This window comes from Halichoerus grypus, chromosome 5 (assembly GCF_964656455.1).
Source record: "Halichoerus grypus chromosome 5, mHalGry1.hap1.1, whole genome shotgun sequence".
NCBI classification, from domain to species: domain Eukaryota; kingdom Metazoa; phylum Chordata; class Mammalia; order Carnivora; family Phocidae; genus Halichoerus; species Halichoerus grypus.
Window position 1 is genome coordinate 62,334,930 of NC_135716.1, and position 21,517 is coordinate 62,356,446.

The following is a 21,517-nucleotide window of genomic DNA, read 5'->3' on the forward strand; positions in this document are numbered from 1 at the left end:
AGGAGAGTGACTGTTTCCAGGAAAATGTCGGTGGGCAAGAGGCAGACAAACACTGACCAAGTGAAGTTTGGAGGAAAATACAGCTCAGATGAAGGCATCAGGGATGACATGTTTTAAAGAAAGACTATTCCTAATAGGGAAAACATTTTTGAAGATATTCTTTACCGTAAGGACTTTTAAGTAGAGGAGGGTTCTGGTCCCATAAACTTACTCTTGACTTCTCTCTTTTCTGCTCAAAATATAGTATTTTCTAAGCCTTTAATTTGTTTCTACTTATAAAAACCAATAAATTGTATGAAAATTAGTCTCAAGTTTCTGTACATATGAAGGTGTTACGGGAAGAAAATGTATTATAATATTTAATTTAGGAATATAATGTCATTCATACAATCAGAATTTCTTTGTTTATTCTTTAACCATGTTCTGGCCTTTAATATTGTTTCTTTGACAGTAATACAGGCAATTTTATAATTTAACCATATGCCTTAAAGGTCCAGAAAGCAAACTTAGATTAAAACAAATAAGATAAAACAGACAATAGAGATACTCAATAGATTTACTTAGATCCATTCACTTAGCATCAGTGCATAATATATTCCAAAAGCAAGCATATATCAAATGCAAAATGGATAACTTTAATTGAGTTCAGTAATTGGATAAATAGTCAAACAATATTCATTGCATATGCTTTGGGGCATGCATTTCATTCCTTATTGATCTGCTTTATTGAATTAACATATCAATTATTTGATTTGATAGGAACAGGGAAGATGATCATAGGAAGGAGCAGTGGTAGAGAATATGTCTCTCGCTGCTGTACAAAACACACATGGCAGGTGATGATACCAAACAGCTAACTCCCAGAGAGACCTAAATGGCACATCTTGGCACATGTGGGTAAGTATAATGTTTATTAATCTAAAAAATGAGAAAATATTATAAAAATATAAGAAGTAGAAAACCCTACACAAGTTAAAATACAGAAAAATTTTAAGCAAAGTTATTTGAATCAGGCAATATTTAATGTATCAAATAGTAATCCTAATAACTAGGTATAAAGTAATCTAAACCCAGGACACTAACCATGTCAAAAGGCAGCAGACATCCTGACCATCCCAGAATCCTTTGCCAGGGTTAGTGTTCTCTGATTACACATTTAGGCACCCCCTGGTTACAAGAGTACTTGTTTATTACTGATATTATAAAAATAACCATTCTCTAAATGATGACACATAGTAAATAAAATTAGAACTATACATAAGGATTTGAATAATTGCAATTTCTTTAAGGACCACCTGCAACTTCTGCCTGCTTCACAGACCTGTAGGGGAGAAACAAAACAAAAGAAAATGTGCTTAATAATACCTCTATAGTCAGCATATTAAAAGAAAGTTTGGGATCTTAATGTTTTCCTATACCCTGTATAAACTTTTACAATGGCATTGACCTTAGGGTACCACTTCTGTCAGCTGTATTTTGTTGCCAGGATGTCAATTTCTGGTGTCTGTATAAACCCTTTTTGTATATTTAATTAGAATTAGATATTCTACAGATATCTTGGACTGTTGAAAAAGACTGGCTTCCCTCCCTTCTTATAGGAGGGAGCCAAGGGAGAAATATAGCCAATGAGAAATACTTGCAAGGGATGTACACAATTACTATCTTGGAAGGAATTATGAAAGCTTAATTTAGGAAGCTAGAGTGGCATAAGCTAGATCAGGCCATACAAGTCCTTACTTCAGCACTGGAACTGTGTGCCCATACTACTTGATTGAAAAGAATTCCTTTATTTTTTTCCTAGAGGAATCTGATTATGATGGCAAGGGGAAAGATCCATGCTCCTAGAATATTTTATCTGTTTTTTTCCTGCTTTGTTAATATTTGTATTAAATATTTAATATTTAATTAATATATTAATATAATTTATTATATGTAATATTTCTGATTCTTCTACTAGACCATAAATACTTTGAAAGAAAAACATAAATCTCCAACTTACTTACAGGACCTGAAAGAATACTTTGCATATGGTGTTTGCTCAATAAGTATTTGTTTGATGGGAAAGAGGGAGAGGATAAAGGGAGAAAAAGAGGAAAGAAGGGAATCCAGTTATTTTTGCACATAACTTTTCCCTTATCTGGAAAACTTTGCTTACCCCAACCAATCCCAGCTAACTCCTTTATCTAACTAACTCCTACTACTTCTTTAGGACTTGGTCTTCAATATCACTTTCTCTAGGCCCTTGACTACTAGTCAAGGTAGAGTTCGCTGCTGCATGCACTTATCTCACCCTAATGCTTACATGAGGATAATCTGCAGTGTTTTATATAAATCATGTTCAATGTGTGACTTCATCATTTAGTAAGCTTATGTCACATATGATAGTGACATGTTATTCTCTGGCATAGTTCCTGTTTTATTTTAGGTCTTTATTAAATATGAATCAAATGAATGATTTACTTATTTAGATCTCTTGGGTAGAAGGGCCATATACCTACATGTTATACAAAGAACATTAGAAGGACGAAAGAAGAGAACAACATGATCTGTGTGTTCCTACGATGGTAGAATTATGATGTGGAAGAGAGATAAAATTTTTGTCTGTGATACAAAAAGAACCAGAAAGAAGGCAGCTAAAGGATTCAGATTTTGGGGCAAAAGAAAATAATTTCATTTGAAGTAGGTTTTAAACATTTTGTACAACTTAAGCAAACTGTTTGCTTACTTGTTTGTTTTTGTCACCATACTGTATGTTACATCCCCATGACTTCTTTATTTCATGATTGGAAGTTTGTGCTTTTTGACCAACTTCACCTATTTTGCCCAATCCCTGCCTCTGGCAACCACCAATCTGTTTTCTGTACTTTTGAGCTTGGATTTTGTTGTTCAGATTACACATATAAGTGAGATCAGATGTTATTTGTTTTTCTGTGCCTGACTTATTTCAATTAGCAAAATCTCCTCAAGTTCCATCCATGTTGTTGCAAATGGCAAAATTTTATTCTTTATGGCTGTATATGTATATTGCATTTTCTTTATCCATTTATCTGTCGATGGACACTTAGGTTTTTTCCATATCTTGGCTATTGTAAATAGTGCACAGAACATGGGGATGCAGATATCTTTTCAAGACATTTTTGCTTGTAACCATCCAGATAGTATTCTGAAGATGTACATATATGACTGTGTGTCTATGCATTGTGTATGACAAAAAATCTATTTAATATACTGTTTTGTAACTCACTTTTTAATGTAACATTATTACAAGAATATTTCCACATCAGAATATATATAGAGATATAGATATGTAGACCCAGTTAATATCAGTATAAATACATGTATTTATCCAGTGAATATATATCTCATCCTTCATAAGATGTACAACAGTATTCCATTATATAGATTGCTATACTTTTTTAATCAATTCTTTTTTATTGGTCATTGGCTTGTTCACATCTTTTCACGTTTTCCATGTTTTAATATAAAACATTTTTTTGTTTTATTATAAAATATGTGCAATGAACATAATATTCTGATAACTACACAGCAAGGCATTGCAGAAATTATTTCTTCAGGTGATTTATTAATATAGAATTATTAGGTTAATGAGCAATTAGACCAGAATAAAATTGAATGAGAAGCCACAGGAGGTAGAATGCTTCCCATTACTCAAGATATTGAAGACTGAATGTTTATTTTGTAGGGGCATTGCAGAGAAGATACCAGCATTAGATTGGAAGAGAAGTACATGGTTCTAAAATTCTAATTTTGATATTCTGTGATTCTGTGAGTGCTAAGGACAAACAACCTTTTGCTTATCTCTGTGACATACTTGAGAGAAGAAACTATGAATTATTCATGTTATATATCCAGTTCATACAGTAGCCTCATGTCTATGGATGTAAAATTGTTCTGATATTCTGTATCTCTAAGATATATTTAATGGTGTCATAAAGTTCATGATCTTCACAGAGTGGGGAAATACGTTTTAATCTCAATTCTATCTAAAAGTGATTTTCCTGCCAAGGAGAAGGGATTTAAATTCCCATCCTACTTCCTCAGCATGGGAGAATACAGACTCAATGAGAAGCCTGAGATCCATAGAACATCACAAAAAGAGAAAGGAAACATTATGCAGAGTAGGAAGGAAATCTCTTTTTCATTAGAGGTCATGAGAACTACGCATTAAAAAAATCTAAACTTGGAGCAGTTGTAGATAGTACCCATAATTACCTGACATTGATATTAAGTGCCCTGAGCAAACATACCAGAGTAGACCAGGGTAGGACAAGAAGAGCATGGAACACAAAGGAGAAGATCAGCAGAACCTGCACAGTGAAAGAAAAAGAGATAATATGCTGGACCAGGAAAAAAAAAATCTATTAAACATAATTCCCTAGCAGGTTAAACAATTTCTAGTGAAGATTAATTGAAATTAATATGAAAAAACTACACTTAGAGTATATAATGAGCTGCAATTACATACACGTTAACTGCCTAATGGTGTGTATATTCTTATTCCGTACTCCAGTCATTTTCAATTCAAGCTTCTGCTGATTTTTAAATAAAATCTAGGGCAAAATGCCCTCCAGCTAGTGTTTTGAATATATATGTAGACTTTAAGAAGATCTCACATAAATCATATTCATAATTCTTATGTCCAGCATGGGTTAGACAAGAAAGTAACACTGTTCAGGTGGCTACCCTAACACAACTTAGTCGGGATTAGATATATATATATCACAGAATGGTGATGCTATCATATTTGCAATTTAATGTCATCATCACAAAGTTATTATGAGATTTATAAAAGTAGTGCATATAAATACATATACACTCTATTCATAATGCCTGGCACATAACATTACATGCTAAATGTAATTCCTCTGAATGCATCCCTGGCAGAAGGGCAGTACCTAATGGGACAAAGGGACAGGAGTATTCTAGTTTAAAAGAATGGGGAAATAGAATGGAGATAAATAAAATAAATAAATAAATAAAAAGCAGATGAACTAAAGGACTCAAGGAAGATAAGCAATTCCACATTTCTTGAAGAGAAAGGAAATAGAGTAAGTCCAAGTTTTCCAAAGCAAATCTTGGAATGCTAGTCCTGCATGGTGTTAATATGAATGATTCACAAAATATGGTTCCTTGGTCAAAGAATTTTGGACAGGGATGCCTGGGTGGCTCAGCTGGTTAAGCATCTGCCTTCTGCTCAGGTCATGATCCCACAATCCTGGGATCAAGTCCCGCATTGGGCTTCTTGCTCAGCAGGGAGCCTGCTTCTCCCTCTGCCTGACACTCCCCCTGCTTGTGCTCTCACTCTTTCTGACAAATAAATAAACAAAATCTTAAAAAAAAAAAAGAATTTTGGACAGCAACATACCATATCTGCTTTTTGGAGGATCAAAATACACACCAGCATATTAAATAAAGGCTCTTAGAAGTCTTCTGTAACTTGATATTTATCAAAGTTAAATAAATTTAGGTACTAAATAAATAAAACTATGTAACTTGGTATTTATCAAAGTTATTTGATACTAGATTTTCATATAACTCATTTTTTAAAAATCTGTAGAGATCCATTGGTAAGTTCTGATTCAACCAGAGTCAAAGACTTATCTCAATGCAACTGCTGTTTCAAATAATTCAGCAACAAAATTGAAAAAGCATGGGTTTTGTACTCAGACCTGAATTCAAATTCTGATTCCACCCCTTCCTATGTACATGACTTTGAGCAAGTTAGCTCAACATCCCTCTCAGAGGAAGACTATAAGGGAAACATCTTTGCAAGAATCATTAAGTAGTGGATATTTGACAGTGTTGCAGTATTCAAATTTAGATAAATAGGAACTACAAAAAAAATATGGACTGAAAGCGATGATTGTATGTGGCAAGTGGATGCTGAATAAAGCCGGAGAACTTGATAAACTTTTAGAAATCTTAAACATGGAAGGGTTTTGAATGAAATAATGATGCATTCATATTTAAATGTTCTTTACCACCCAAAGGTACTAAAGGTGCTTGCAAGAGAGCAATTGAATTAATGCTCTGTATTAGTGGTTCTCAAATTTTAAGCATATTAGAATCATCTGGAGGGTTTTTTAAACACAGGTTGCCGGACTTCACTATTAGAGTTTCTGATTTAGCAGTTGTGGAGTGGGGTCCAAGGAACTGCATTTCTTACAATTTCCAAAGTGATGCTGATGCTAATGCTGATGTGGCTGGTTTGTGGACCACACTTTGTGTATCACTGTTCTGTGTAGCATGGACTTTGGGTGAAGGATGAAGCCAGCCGTGGTTGGATATACTTGAAGAAAAAGTAGTGAAGTGTCTAGGTACAAAATTAGATTGAAGTGTAGGTTTAGTAGGAAATAGCCTTAAGGGCAGAAGGTTTGGGACAGAGAATGGATTATAGAAATATAAGATGTTAGAGTTGGATGCTATTTCACAATTGACTAAAAAAAAAAAAAAAATGCATTACTTTAGAAGATCACTACATTTGAGAGGGCCAAAGAATTATAATAGTAAAACATTGGATAAGTCTCCCAAGTTGGAATTAAGTTTTCCTAATGATAAGATTGGGGCAGAGAGAAAAGCAATGAATCAAATATAAACACCCCACATGAAAGAATAGGAGTGATTGGTAAGATTATAGTGACAAGGAAAGAAACAGGACAGCCAGACAAATGGCTTGAGCCCAAAAAGGAGAATTTCAGGCAGAACGTTAATGCTATCTCATGGTATTTGACACCTGGCAACTGAAAGAAGGAGCAGCTTCTCCTGGTAAAGGTAAGAGTAGCAGCTTTTCTAGAAACCATTTCAAATAAGGTAAAAAAAAAAAAAGGAGGGGGGTTATGAAGAGTGTTCTTTGAATAGCACTGACAAACAATCAGTTTGGAAATAAAATTCCAATTCCATAGGGCCCAGAGGAAAGATCTGGGAAATAGATCCACAGTGCTTAAGAAACAAACATATGAGGAGATTTTATTTTGGTAGGGACAGTGGGGCAAGGCAAAGTGGCCAAGGATAAGAGAAATAAAAGACAGAATTAACTGATCTCAAGTTTCTCAATTGAACTTTGGCATAACACTTGGTCTCGTGTGGCAACTGACTTAGGTATCCAGCCTTACACTGCTTCCCTCTGTGAAGCAGGACTACTTATACAGGGATGGCCATTATTACCCATACTTAGGGGGATTAAGAAATGAAGCACCTTTGGTCGGGGGAAGAAAGAGCAAGCTAGAGAGTAGCCATAAAGTCTAGAAATAAAGGTAATATTTTTGTTTACAGATTAGAACCTGCTTACTTTCTTCTTGAATGTTCTAGGTACAGGTCTATAGTAAAAAACAGCAACACAAATCACCTGAGGCAGTGATCACAAATACATATGTAGGGATAGATGTAAATGCTGCATTAATGCTCTATGTTCACTGCAACTCTGACTAAATTATCATTACAACAGAGGAACAACACACTGAACATATGAAATGTCATTGAACATATCATGTTCTGTTGTGTAGACGGATAAACCACTTATTAGATAGATATGTCTATGTTTCTAGACATTGTGGCCTCCCTGAATAATCAGAAGATAGAGACTCAGGCTTGGCCATTTCTCAAGTGATCTTCAAAGGTCACTTAAACAATATGACCTAAATTTATTCATTCTTTCATTTGTTCAATTCATTCAGTAAATATTTATTAAGTAAATCAATAGTGAATATATAAATATTTATTAAATAAATATGTGTTGAATACTTACAATGTAAAATAGGAACATTAAGAATAAATTTTCCCTAATAGGTTAATTTTGGGGATTAAATATGTGGAAGAAACTTATAAATTATGAAGCCTTGCATAGCTAGTAGAAACTTTCTGAAAATTATTTTAAATGTTAACAAATGGATAATCCTTTGTGTCCTAATATGAAGGAGAAAGTAACATATAACATATGTTTAATAATATAAAGAAAAGCCATGTTTTTGGTTTGAAGAATGTTTAATTATACTGAAGTTGATATATAGTTTTGGAATATTTAGTCAACATTTCAAAACAACTCATTTTTAAGAAATTTGGAAGCCTGCTTTGAACAGTTGTTCTATTTTTAATATCTAACTATGGGATTTAAAACATGTTTAATGTAATTACTAAATGTTATTTATTTTATTCTGTCAAAATTTTAATTTTTACGTTTATCATGTATGCCTCCCTTAATTTTCTGGATGACTTTGCATGTAGATAACAATTTGGAACACAGTGTAAATTTAACTAAATCAAGTTGAAGTTTATATTAAAAGCAGATTTTCTACCCAAATGTATTACTGCTGGTTTCTTTATATGTCACTTTTTCTTATTTTCATGCTCTGTAGTATTTTTTTTTTTTATGACACAAATTCTGCACTCAGTGAACTAATTCCTCTCTTGATACTATCTATACACACATTCCCTCCCCCCCTCCTTTTTTTAGCTTATAGAGATGGAATGACATTTTTGGAGTAGAACATATGGCCTTCGATTGAGCTAGAATGTAGATTGCACTTTTAATTGTGTTTCCTGGGGAAAGGATATTTAACAGATCTGAGTTTATAAAACCAGAGTAATATCACCTACATATTAAGTTGTCACAAGGATTAAAGGAAATACTACCTAGCACATACCAGCAAAAATTTAGCAAGTTCTCTTCCATTTTCTCTTCTTTTGGAGATACAGGTGTTCCTATGTAAACCTTAAAATGTCAATTACTCATAATAGGCTTTAAGGAGAAATGGAATGATATAACCCTAATTACTCAAATAGACTTTGTAATTCTATTTTATGTTAGCCTATGTGACAATTTTCCTAATTCATTATTAAATCATATATCTAATAGGATAGACACTAACTTTCTCAGTGAAAAGATTTATTATGCCACATTTTTGAAGTTCTGTGCTTAGAACTCCTCTTCTATCTTCATATACCCTCTTCATTATGCCTACACAAGTAGTTTCTTCAGCCACAATGCCTATCTTCAGGCTAGGATTTCTTATCAGATCCTAATAACAAATACATTTCAGCTTTTATTCCACCTTTTAGGAGACTATGCTAGTCAACTTTTAGAGCTCAGACAGTGGAAATATAGCATCTTCTGGAGAAAACAGTTTGTTCTTTGATTTTTTTTCCCTTTAGTTTGAGGTAAATAAGCACTTAAGTTTGAAATAAGAGGAAAAAGGAGAGTGAAATAATAAGGTGAGTTGAGATAAATGATGGTATGGCTGCAGGTACCCCAATTAGTAGAAATGAGATGAATTCTTTCAGCCTGGGAGAATATAAGAACACTGCAAAAGATATCACCCATCAACCACCCAAGGGAGAGGTCACTCTTTTGGTCCCAAAGTAGGACTATAAAATCCTTCTCTCCTCTGCTAGTGCCAAGGCATATTAGAAGCAGCAAGCTAAATGCAAAAGCCATAGAATAATTAAGAAAATCAGAAAAAATGAACTGTAGCTTCACAAGTGAAGACAGATTATTCTTGGTTAGTAAGTAAAAGGCAAAAATTATTTGGCACAAAATCTTAAAGGAAAGCATACTCTTTTACTCTTTTACTCTTTTACCAGAGGTAGAGTTAATGTACCTCTGATGTTAAAATCTGAGAACCGAGCAACTGTAGATGCACCTGAGTGAGTATGAGCCCATTCTTTGCAATTTACCAGCCTGGGGACCACAAGGATGGACGAGGACCTTATAGTCTTCTGACTCCTAGTTTTTTCACACTCCATCATATGTCTAGAAAGAAAATTAGCCTCCCACTGAGATAATTAAATGACACATGTGTATACTCACAGTAAAAAAAGTGAGTCCATTAGTCAGTCACAGTAAGAACCTAGCAAGTATCTGGGAACAAATTCCACACAGGAGTAAAAACACAATGTCATTAAAAATAACATCATTAAAGGTAAGTAGAAAACCTAATAAGAAGCAAGAGACAAGTCCTGGTGGTTTAGAAGATAAATTGTCCTTTTTTTTTGCACAAATAGAAACCATTTTATATGACATATGCCTAGCCTAAAAGTAAAAACTTAGAATTTACTAATATTTAGCAAGCATATACTATGTGTCTGGCACTGTTTGGCAGAAATTAAAGCAATGAAAAAGAAATGTTTTCTTAATCTTTGGAAACTAAAGGCAATTATCTGAAAATGTCCTGATTTTGCCCACATTTACTGAAATATACTGAAGTAAGAAATTTAATATCCAGGATTGGTTGGGTAAATTATTCAGACAGAGCATCAGGGATCTATCAAAATAATAAGGTATTAAATGGTCAATATCCAGGAGAATAAGAAAATAAACAGAAATGAGCATGGAATTTGGGGACATGGTTCCTCTACAGGTATCTACCAGTTGCAGAAGTCCTGAGAGACTGACAACTTGCAAAATTTCCATAGGCAGGCAGGACAAAAATTGGGGATCCAGGCTTACTGAGGAAGATGACCCACAGTAATTTCCTAGGTTTGGGGTTGCTACTCTGAAGGGCCACACTATAAGAATAAGGGCAAAATAGAATAAACCAGCCGTGTCAATGAATAAAGCCTACTTAAAATCTTCTCAACTTTGTGTTGAATTCAAATAATCTAGGATTACTAGTACCCCAGAAACAAAGTAAAATCCTATCTGGAAGAAGATAACATCATTTTAGGCCTCAAATTATCTTTGCAATTTTTCATATACAATTTCACACTTAATCTAAAATAAATAAACATGATGACAAGATCATGTGATCAAAAACCAAGAGAAAATGACAGAGAATAGAAAGACGCACAAGGAATCAAATAATGGACTAACACAGATTTCAAAATAAGTATGGGTAATAAGAAATGAAAGACAATATTTAGAGTTTTTGGAAAGAACTAGAAATTAAAAATAAACCAATGAAAATGCTAAAATAAATATAGTAACTGAAATTTGAAAGTCGAGATATGTGTTAAGCAGCAGATTTGATAGCATTAAAGAGAGAAATAATAAACTTGAATATAGATCAGAATAAAACATCCACAATGATACACAGAAACAAATGAATGGAAAATGAAGGTGGGGCACATTTTTCATACAGTTAGAATGTCTAATAGATGTTAATTGCTGGCTGTGGTAATTTTAAAACATAATGCCCGAAGTCTTTTACATTTTTCGCATCCATTGACCTTGAATCTATAATCTATGACTGCATAATCAACAAAATAAATCAATTAATTAAAAAAGAGAGATCATCACAGAACTGGAACACATTTTTCTAAAAGCTATATGAAAATATTACAAATACTTTGTAAGAATGAATTTGAAAATTCAAATGAAATGAGCAAATCTCTGGAAAAATAAAGCTTACCAAAACTGTCACAAGAGGAAATAGAAAATCTGAGTAGTCACATAACTATTAAAGAAATTAAATTCATAGTTAAAAATTCTTTACACGAAGAAATTTTGAAGCCCATATAGCTCCACCACTGAATTCCTCTAATCATTAAAAAAAAATTCAGTGTTACACAAACACTTCCGGAGAATCCATCGGGAAATATTCCCCAACACATTTTATGAGGCTAGCTAATGTTGATTCCAATGCATAACAGAAGAATTGTGTTAAAGGGAAACTTTTTTGCCTAAATAAGCCAATTGAATTATAAATATAGATATAAAAATCCTAAACAAACTTTTACCAACATCCTTATCAAGTTAGGTTTTATTGCAAAATGCAATACCAGATTAATTCTCAAAAACTAACCCATGAAATTAACCACAATAATATAATAAGTGAGAAAAATATTTAAAAATGGATTTAAAAGTTTGATAAATTTTGACATTTATTCACAATTTAAAAAAAACTCAATGGATTCAGAATGTAAAAAAATGTTCATAATCTAATAAAAGTGTATACACACACACAAACCTATAGCAAATATTGTACTTCATGATGCAAAATTGAAAGCTTTCCTTCTTAGATCAGGAATGAGACCCAATGATTTCATTTCCTTAGAACATATATCCAGAAGAGGGCTTGCTGGAGCATAAGGAAGTTTTAGTTTTACTTTTTTGAGGAAAATCATCCATACTGTTTTCCATAATGGGTATACCAATTTACATTCCCACCAACAATGTATAGGGTTCTCTTTTTTCCACATCTTCACCAACTCTTACCTTTTTGATTAAAGCCATTCTAAGAGGTGTGAGGTTATATCTCATTGTGTTTTTGATTGCACTTCCTTGATAATTAGTGATGTTGAGCACCTTTTCATGTACCTATTGGCCATTTCTATTTCTTCTGTGGAAAATGTCTATTAAGTTTCTTTGTCCATATTTTAATTGGATTATTTGAGGTTTTTTGTTGTTTTTGTTATTGAATTATATGTGTTCCTTATACATTTTGGATATTAATCCCTTATCGGATATATGGCTTAATAAAAATTCTCAATAAAATAGATATAAAAGGAAATTTCCTCACCCAATTATTGTCATTTATGAAACTCCCACAGGTAATATCATAATCAATGGAGAAAAATTGAAAGTTTTTCTTCTAAGATACAGTACAAGGCAAGGATGTCCATTTTTGCCACTTCTATTCAAAATAGTACAGGAAGTACTAGCAAAAGCAATCAGACAAGAAAAAGAAATAAAAGGCATCCAAATCAGAAAAGAGTAAAATTATCACTGTTTGTAGATGACATAATCCTATATATAGAAAACCCTAAAGACTCCATGCAAATACACAGACACACACACACACACACACACACACAAACCTGTTAGAACTAATAAATAAATTCCATAAAGTTACAGAATACAAAAGCAACATACAAAAATCATTTGCACTTCTTTATACTAAAAATGATCTATCTGAAAAGGAAATTGAAAAAAAACCAATTCCATTTACAATAGCTTCAAAAGAATAAAATACATAGGAATAAATTTAACCAAGAAGATGAAAGATATGTACACTGAAAACTATAAAACAGTGATAAAAGAAATTGAAGAAGTCATAAATAAATGGAAAGATATCCTATGCTGATGGATTGGAAGAGTTCATATTGCTAAAATATCCACACAAAGTGATATATAGATTCAATGCAATCTCTATAAAAATTCCAATGGCATTTTTCACAGAAATAGAAAACAATTCTAAAATTCTTGTGGAACCACAAAAGACTCCTAATAGCCAAAGCAATCTTGAGAAAGAATAGAGCTGGAGACATCACATTTCCTGATTTCAAATTATATTACAAAGTGATAGTAATCAACAGTATGGTACTGGCATAAAAATGGACACATGGACCAATGGAATAGAATAGGGAGTCCAAAGGTAAACCCAAGCATATATGGTTAACTGGTTTTTAACAAGAGTGCTAAGAATACACAATGGAGAAAGGACAGTCCCTTCATTAAATGGTTTTGGGAAAACTGTATATCCACATGCAAAAAAAGAAATTGGATCCTTATCTCACAATATACACAAAAATCAATTAAAACGTTTTAAAAACTTAAACGTGAGACTGGAAACTATAAAACTCTTAGAAGAAAACAGAGGGAAAACTCTTTGACATTGGTCTTGGCAATAATGTTTTAGACATGACAAAAGCTCAGGCAACAGAAGCAAAAATAAATAAGTGGGACTGCATCAAAATAAAAAGTCTGCACAGCAAAGGAAACAACAAAATAAAAAAGGTAACCTGAAGATTGGGAGACAACATTTGCAAATCATAGTTCTGATAATTATGTATTTTAATATAAAAATATATAAATATAAAAATATAAAAATACATAAATCATGCATACTTTGAGACTTTGGGTAGGAGTTTACTCTAAAATTAATTATGTTTTAAAGAATTATAAGCTCAAGCTACATATATTTAGTGATATGTAATTGATAGGTTAATGACTACACTCAATAACAACAAAGTTTTAAAAAGCACTTCAACAATGATTTATTTCTCCTCCTGTAAGTTGGGCTGTATTATGGTCCATGTTTGCCTTCTTTGCCTAGTAAAGAACATAACTTCTGAAAAACTTATTATTTATTTATTTATTACTGCCTACAGAGACTCCTTTTATTTTCATTTTTAAATTTTTTATTTCAAGTTTTTACTTAAATTCCAGTTAGTTAATATACAGTGTAATATTAGTTTCAGGAGTAGAATTTAGTGATTCATCACTTACATTGTATGTGGTATGAACCCAGTGTTCATCACAAGTGCCCTTCTTAATACGTATCATCCATTTAAGCTATCCCCCTGTCCACCTCCCCTCCGGCAACCTTCAGTTTGATCTCTATAGTTAAGAGTCTGCTAGTTTGCCTCCTTCTCTTTTCTTTTTTCCCCTACGTTCATCTGTTTCATTTCTTAAGTTCCACATATAAGTGAAATCAGATGGCATTTGCCTTTCTTTGACTGACTTATTTCACTTAGCATAATATACTCCAGCTCTATCCACGTTATTGCAAATGGTAAGAGTTCATTCTTTTTTATGGCTGAGTAATATTCCATTGTATACATATACCACCACTTTATTTTATAAGTCTTTTAAAAATGGCATGTCTTAGGGAGATGATGATCTCTGTTTGAAATAGCACTAGAGCACAGGTAGTTTAAAAACGAGTTTTATTCTCATCAAGTTAAGAAATATGTAAAGGGCCAAACACCTGGACCTCCCCATCATTTGTGTTAATGCTATCCAAAGTTCTGAATATGAATGTTCTCATCAGAGTTCCTCCCTATGTAAAGATTTCTCCACTGTTTATCAATTCACATTTTTTATCCTTATAATTTGCACCCTCTGTGTTCTTTTCATGACTTATATTTCCAGACTTATTTCTCTCTGATCCCCTGTGTCTAGTGTTTTTCCCTAAAAGTATGAATTGCTAGTTCCCTGGGCCACCAAACATAACCAATGCTCTTCCTATGTTCGCGTCCTTGCCCATGTGTTATTCTTGCTCATATGACATTCTTGTCCATCCCTGTACTTCAAAATCTTACCTATCTCTTAGTTCAAGCACCACTTCTTCATTAAGATCTCTCTAATTACATGTTCCTACTGCCAACTTCATGTGATATTTCCTTCCTTTGACTTCCTTAACATTCTGTTTATCTCTTAAGAAATATATACCTTATGCTACAGATGCTCATGCACTTCTCTTTAACTTACTAGAGAAAAGAGATCATAACCTTTTGTTTTGTTTTGTTTTTTGTATATCCTATGCCATAGCGCCCAACACATAGCAGCTTCTCATTAATGTGTTTTGAATTTTAAGATTCATAAACATGATTCTAAGGAGATTCTAAGGAGGTAATCTGGTCTCTGGAGCATAAGGAACATATTGGAAAATCTTAACTAAAAAAATGCTAGTTTGGGACAAATATGTCCAGGTCTGTTTAATTTGTGAAGCTGAAGCAGGTCAATGTTACAAAACAAGTCAGGGAAAATTATGCAACCAGTTTGTCCGGTGTGAACACGCTGAGTTCTTACAGCAACTGAAAATATACAGAATAAAATTCATGGAGAACAAATAGGTTTTACTTGCAGCCAATCAATACATTCTTTTCATTTGTGAAAGATATATCCCATCAAATATTAAGACTGCCTATAAGCTAAATCCATCAAGGTTAGAGTTATGAACTTCATTTTGTTTTCATTATTATATTTTGTAGTTTCAGGCTACACCTAGAGCAAATGTAAGAATATTCCAAGACAAACAAAAAGTGTTTGGTAAAAGGATTAAAAACATATGCTACTCATTTATAACTTTGATTTTTTTAAATAACCATGTATCTCCTATTTTCAGTTTTAAAAAATTCAACTCCATACAATATTCTAATCCAAAGAATTCTGCATCACAAAAGAACTGTTCTGTTGTTTAAATACAGCCTTCTCTGATACTTGTTATGAAATGTTCTGACTACTATTATTGCATATGACAAGGAAATGTCAATAAATAAAGCAGGTAAGCTTTGTATCTATTCTGAAGCATGTAACTTTATATATTGGAGAGCAACTTGATACATTTTTCCATTGTACTTAATAATAGTTTATTTGGTGAGATTAACTTTTATATTGTATTAAATATTACCCTTTAAATTTTTTCTAGGAGGTTAGTCAATTGAACCATTCATAATATCAAGGTTTTACCACAAACATGGGAAACATTTCAAAGTAAGAATGTCACATGAATAATTCAGAGGCATTTGGCCTCTAGAAATTGCAAAAACTTCTTTATAGCCAAAATATCCTCTACAATCACTATTATAATGGAAAATTACATTTTGACAGAATGTTTTGCTTGCAACAGATAATTAACAGTAATTATTAACTTATTTTATATTTATTGGTTAAAGATAAATTGTTAAATATTTATGATGATAACAGATACCAAACATGCAAATGCCTAAGGTATAGGATTTATTGCCTGGTATGAATTCAGATGCCCTGAATTTTTTAGGAGAAGCTTTAGAATTTTCTGAACACTCATAGAAGATTTAATGTGAAAAGTGAGATTAAAAATCATCACGATTTCTTTTGGTCTTCAAAAATAACCTAAAAGAGTTTGCCAGAAGTTTTTGTCTTTTTTTACTTTTAGAGCTCATCTTTCTAATTATTCTTGTGCTGTTTTTATCATATTACTGTTATTATTATTATTTTTTATTCTTGGTTGTTTCCAATGTGTGTATGTCTTTTCTCTACAAACACATATATTGTGTAGGACAATCCAGTTGACCTTTAAATCAGAACAAAATACTGAAGTCCTGTCTCATTTATCTCCTGAGGTATATATTTCTAGTCCCTATTTCTGATGCCACAACCCTAATATTTAAACTCTGAGTTCCAAGTCTCCTGAAGCCCTGACACCTATCTAAAATTGGCTATTAACTCATTTTGGTCTTTATGTTATCTACCTTCCACTGCCCCTAACACATCCTTTTCTACTCTTTCATTTGATAGTAAGTTAGTCCCTTATCTTGGGCCTGGTAAAATTATCAGCTGTGGTACAATAACATCACTGCCTCAAGCATTGCTCAAATACAAATCTTGGGAGGCTACGTGGAAAGAAGTAATGCAAGGTTAGATTAAGGAGAACAAAGGTCACACCACATCTTGAGTGGACAGTAGAATCCTGTAGCCCCATTTATTGCCCCAAGCACTTTGGTTCTCAAGAGTGACAGAATAAACTGTGTCACCCCCTGGTAAGGGGAACAAAGTGAAGTCATGAGTAAAGGATGAAGCAATAAGAGTAAACATCACTGGGCCCAAACAAGAACTCTTGATTCTACTCCTGGCATCTGCTACTAACCAGGTGACATGAACAAGTCTACAATCTCTTAGAGAATCAACTTCTTCATTAAATTAAGAGAATTGAGATTGAGAGGATTAGATTAGATTAGCACTTCCTAAAATCCTAGAACATTTGTTTTTCCCACAGTTAATAGGCATTCTGAAAATTATAAGCATTCTGAAAACAGAAGATAATAAGCATTCTGCACAAAGAACTCAAGTAAATACACAAGAACGCTGGACTCTACATAGTCAAGCAGATCTTGCAGCAGGACCACCTGGTGACTTTTAGAAAAGACTGTATATAGCATGTCTTCAAGTCAACAATGGACAATAATTTCTCTCATTTTAAGCCAAGATGCTGATTACACTTGATCTGATCATTTAAAAGTGTAGAACTGTTTTTGCTCCTCTTGAAAAGTTGTTACATCACTGGTATATCTTACAACTGAGAGTTTCTCAACTATAATGATATGTATAAAGTCCCAAAACTTATCTTACTACAAAATTGTTTTTAATAGCTTATCATGAAATTAGGACTTAAAGAAATAGATATTATCTGATTCTACAGCCCATTATGAAGATATCTTACTCCCATTCAAGCAAAGAGAAAACTAGGCTGATGAAAGCAGGAAAAATAGGAGAGGAGAAGCATTTCTGGAATGTGAGTATAGGAATCTCCAAAAATCTGCTCCTCTAAAAAGCAATGAGAACATTAGCAAAAAAATCACCAAAATCAACTTTTCACAACTCTAGAAATTAACCAAAGGCTTGCAATAATCCATAGAACATTTATTAAAGAAAAGCAGCTGAATCTCAATGAGAACAGTGAGCTGTGTGGGATTTTCACTTACCCAATATCAATAACCTTCTCTCTAACTCTGCAGTAGCCTTGAAACCAGCAGCCTCACAATGATGGTAGCTATGAAAAAAGCAGCCTCTGATCCACAAGAGGGGACAGAATGAGTTTGGAGTTCCCCCAGATGTCCCATATCTAGAGAATTGTCACTATTTGACCTATATAGAAGCTGCCTGCAAAATCCTCACTTGAATGTTTTTTCTTTATTTGTCCCAGATTAAAGCTCACTCAGTGAAAAACTCAATCCCTATGACATTTGTCAAAAACAGTTAGAGGCAACAGTTTTACTAGCAGGTGCCTGAGGCAGTGATACCAATTGAGGCAAACAAGGGGTTTACTAAAAAAGAAAAGAAAAAGAAAGAAAGAAAGAAGAAAGAAAGAAAACAAGAAAGAAAGAAGAAAGAAAGAAAACAAGAAAGAAAAGAAAAAGAAAACCTCATGGATGAGATGTCCTTAAGAAGCTTTCAAAAGATCTGACATATTCCTGAGGATCTAGAAGTCCACCCATATGTGTGGTACTATGCATCTGCCCAGGAAAAACCTAGTAAGGCTCTATCTCTCACCTTTTGTTGACCTAGAAGCTCTGTGTAAGCAAAGTTGTAAAGTTCTGGAGTGTCCATGGCATGCCTCAATACTTTGTCCAGGCATTAGCTGACTACTAAGCTACTGAGCAGAGACTTCAGCAGGTATACAAAAAATAATATAGACTTTAAAAATTAATTCAGGAAAGTCAGTAAACAAAAAGTAGTGAGGGCAATAACAACAAGAAAAAACAATAATAGACTGAAAATAACTTTGATCACTTAAGACTCTCAAAGCTCATGAATATAATTTTATTATATTAATAATAAATTATACTTGTACAACAATTAAGAAAGTATATTCACTCACACCTATCATTCTATTTGATCTTCACTCAAATCCCAGGAATTCAGTGACAATTAGGTAGCACTTTGCCTTATTTTTGACTCCATACACTAGCTCTTTGGGATTAATGAAGTGTTTGGACTGATTTATGCCATCACACTTTGCATCTGCTATTTGTCATATTTTCCTTTTGTTGTTGTTGTTTTAGCTTGGTTTTTCAAGTTTTAAAACTCCACAATCTAATTAGAGGGTGCTGGCTGGTTTGATGGTAGCTATTTTTGTCCATGTATATGTTGAACCTACTGATTAGAGAGCCTGTACCTCAATTTCATTCCATATTTATTCCTTCAAATTTCAGCCTTCTTTCTCCATTCTCATATTTTACATCCAAACTTAACTTACAGATAGGAAAAGCAGCCTAGAGAAATAAGGTCCAAAATTGAACAACACTATGGAGTCAATTCTGAAAACACAACCCTCTGATTCATTGGACTTTTCATTCCAGAGTTCTCAATCTTTAGAATAATCAAGGTTCACCTGAGGGGTTTATTAAAAGTGCAGAATTCAGAGTCCCATGCAGAGATTCTGATACAATAGGTCTGAATGAAGCCCAGGAATATGAGCATCAAACAGTATCCCAGTAGATTCAAAGGTCTGTGATATGAGTTATTTAGTGACTTCACACTACAATCTGAGAGATTAAAAACAAACACACTCCTAACATGATTTTTTTAAAATTGTGATTTATACTTTTAAACAAAAGCAGAATAAAGAAAAAAATCTATTGAATTAAGGGTTCTGCTTATCTTATTTAGAACAAAAGTTTTTAAAGCTTCCCGTTTGATGATTCAAAACATCTTTTCCTAAAAGGTGTCTTTTATAAAACTTCTTTGAGCTATCTTATTTTAAGATGATGCAATAAGAAATATGCACTACTACAAAGGTCCTCACATTATTTGGAAACTTTCTGCCATGATAATTTGTCTCAGGAGAAATGAGAACATTCTACAAAATTACCTAGGAATAATTTATAGAAAGCTGACTCAAGAAACAGGTGTTACTGTTGGAGTGATGAATCTTGTCCTTTTCCTCACTCATAAATTTCTAATATATGAGCCTCTAGACTCTAAATCAGATGTTGGGTTCACATGTATTTATGTCATTAATTCTCTTTCACTGAGAAAATCAAGAGGTAGATGATCTCTACACATCTTGCCGGCTGTTCCACACACCACATGCCCTGAGCACAGTATCAGTGGAGATGCGGGTACCACAGCAGCTCCATCTTACACTTCTCCCAGCACCTGAAGGTCGGATGCTGTTCTTGAAAAGTATTTGCATCTCTGTGCTATGAACTTGGCTACAATGTTAGCTAGCATTCCGTTTCCAGATGGCTCTTGTTACTACCTAATTATTTTTAAACCCTGATTTTATTTCAAACAATTTACCATTGTCAAGGGTCACCTCCAAGTACAACATTGCTGAAATAAAATAGTTTTGGTTCTAGGTCTATGGTTAGGAGAGTTCAAGAATGGCCTTTTTTAGAGTGATTGATAGACCATATGGCAGAAGCCATGGCTAAACTATAAATCCATTATTAAAATTTTAAAAACTATAAATAATTTTTATGGCAATTACTCAGTCACAATTATTATTTATTTTATTTGTTTAAATTTCCAACTGTCTTGATAAATGAATTAGAAAGAGTCAAAGAAATATATTCATTCATTCATTATTCTGATATTTATTGAGGTCTTATTGTGTATGTCAATATATAAACAGATTCCTTCTCTCAAAAACTTTGCATTCTAGTGGAAGAGGAAATTATTGCAACTTACCAAAATCTTGTGAAAGTATATGCAGAAAGGTAATATGATTCGGTGACAAGGGTTAAAGAAAGTTTTGGGGATTCTTATATATCTCCTTTGCATTATTAAGCTATTTTTTAGACTTAATACTGATTGGGAGGCATTGGATTTAAGGGGAAAAATAAGTCTAAATTTGCACATGGATTAAATACACTATTTTGATTGATTATGTTCTTGTTTTTAAGTTTTAGTTCATTATAAGTAATAGCACATAGAAGTAACACACTGTGCATCCTATAAGGATGTTGTTTACCTGGCCTTACTCACTCTGGGCACCTATGTGTTGATTCTGATAGAGCAAAATTATATATATTGTATTTATACAATACACATACACATTACCTTGAAGAGTTTTTTTTTTTTTAAACACAAAATTTATGAAGGCCTCAAAGAATTTGGTGAAAATGATTAAATCCAAAGTGTAGAATGAGTGTTCATGTATATTTAAATGTGTGGAGAGTAGGGATGGAGTATAAGTGTGTTTGCATTTGTTTTCATAAAAGTTTTGGGCCACTACTAATTCTTTCTTACTTGGGGGATTCTCTTCTTTGTATCCCATGCTGCTCTTTTCCTAGACCATTTTACTCAGGATCCCTTACATTGAAGATCTTCAAAATATTCCCTTTATTTTTGTAC

General features: G+C 33.1%; 1 protein-coding gene across 1 annotated transcript in view; it reads right to left on the reverse strand.

The window, feature by feature from the left end:
- Positions 1-385: 385 nt before the first annotated feature.
- The window catches only part of C5H8orf34 (chromosome 5 C8orf34 homolog), a 372,149-nt gene continuing 351,017 nt past the window's right edge, over positions 386-21,517 (reverse strand). The window contains 2 exon segments of the mRNA XM_078072311.1: positions 386-1,321; positions 4,269-4,328. Coding sequence (XP_077928437.1) covers positions 1,314-1,321; positions 4,269-4,328 — 68 coding nt within the window. The 3' untranslated portion in view covers positions 386-1,313.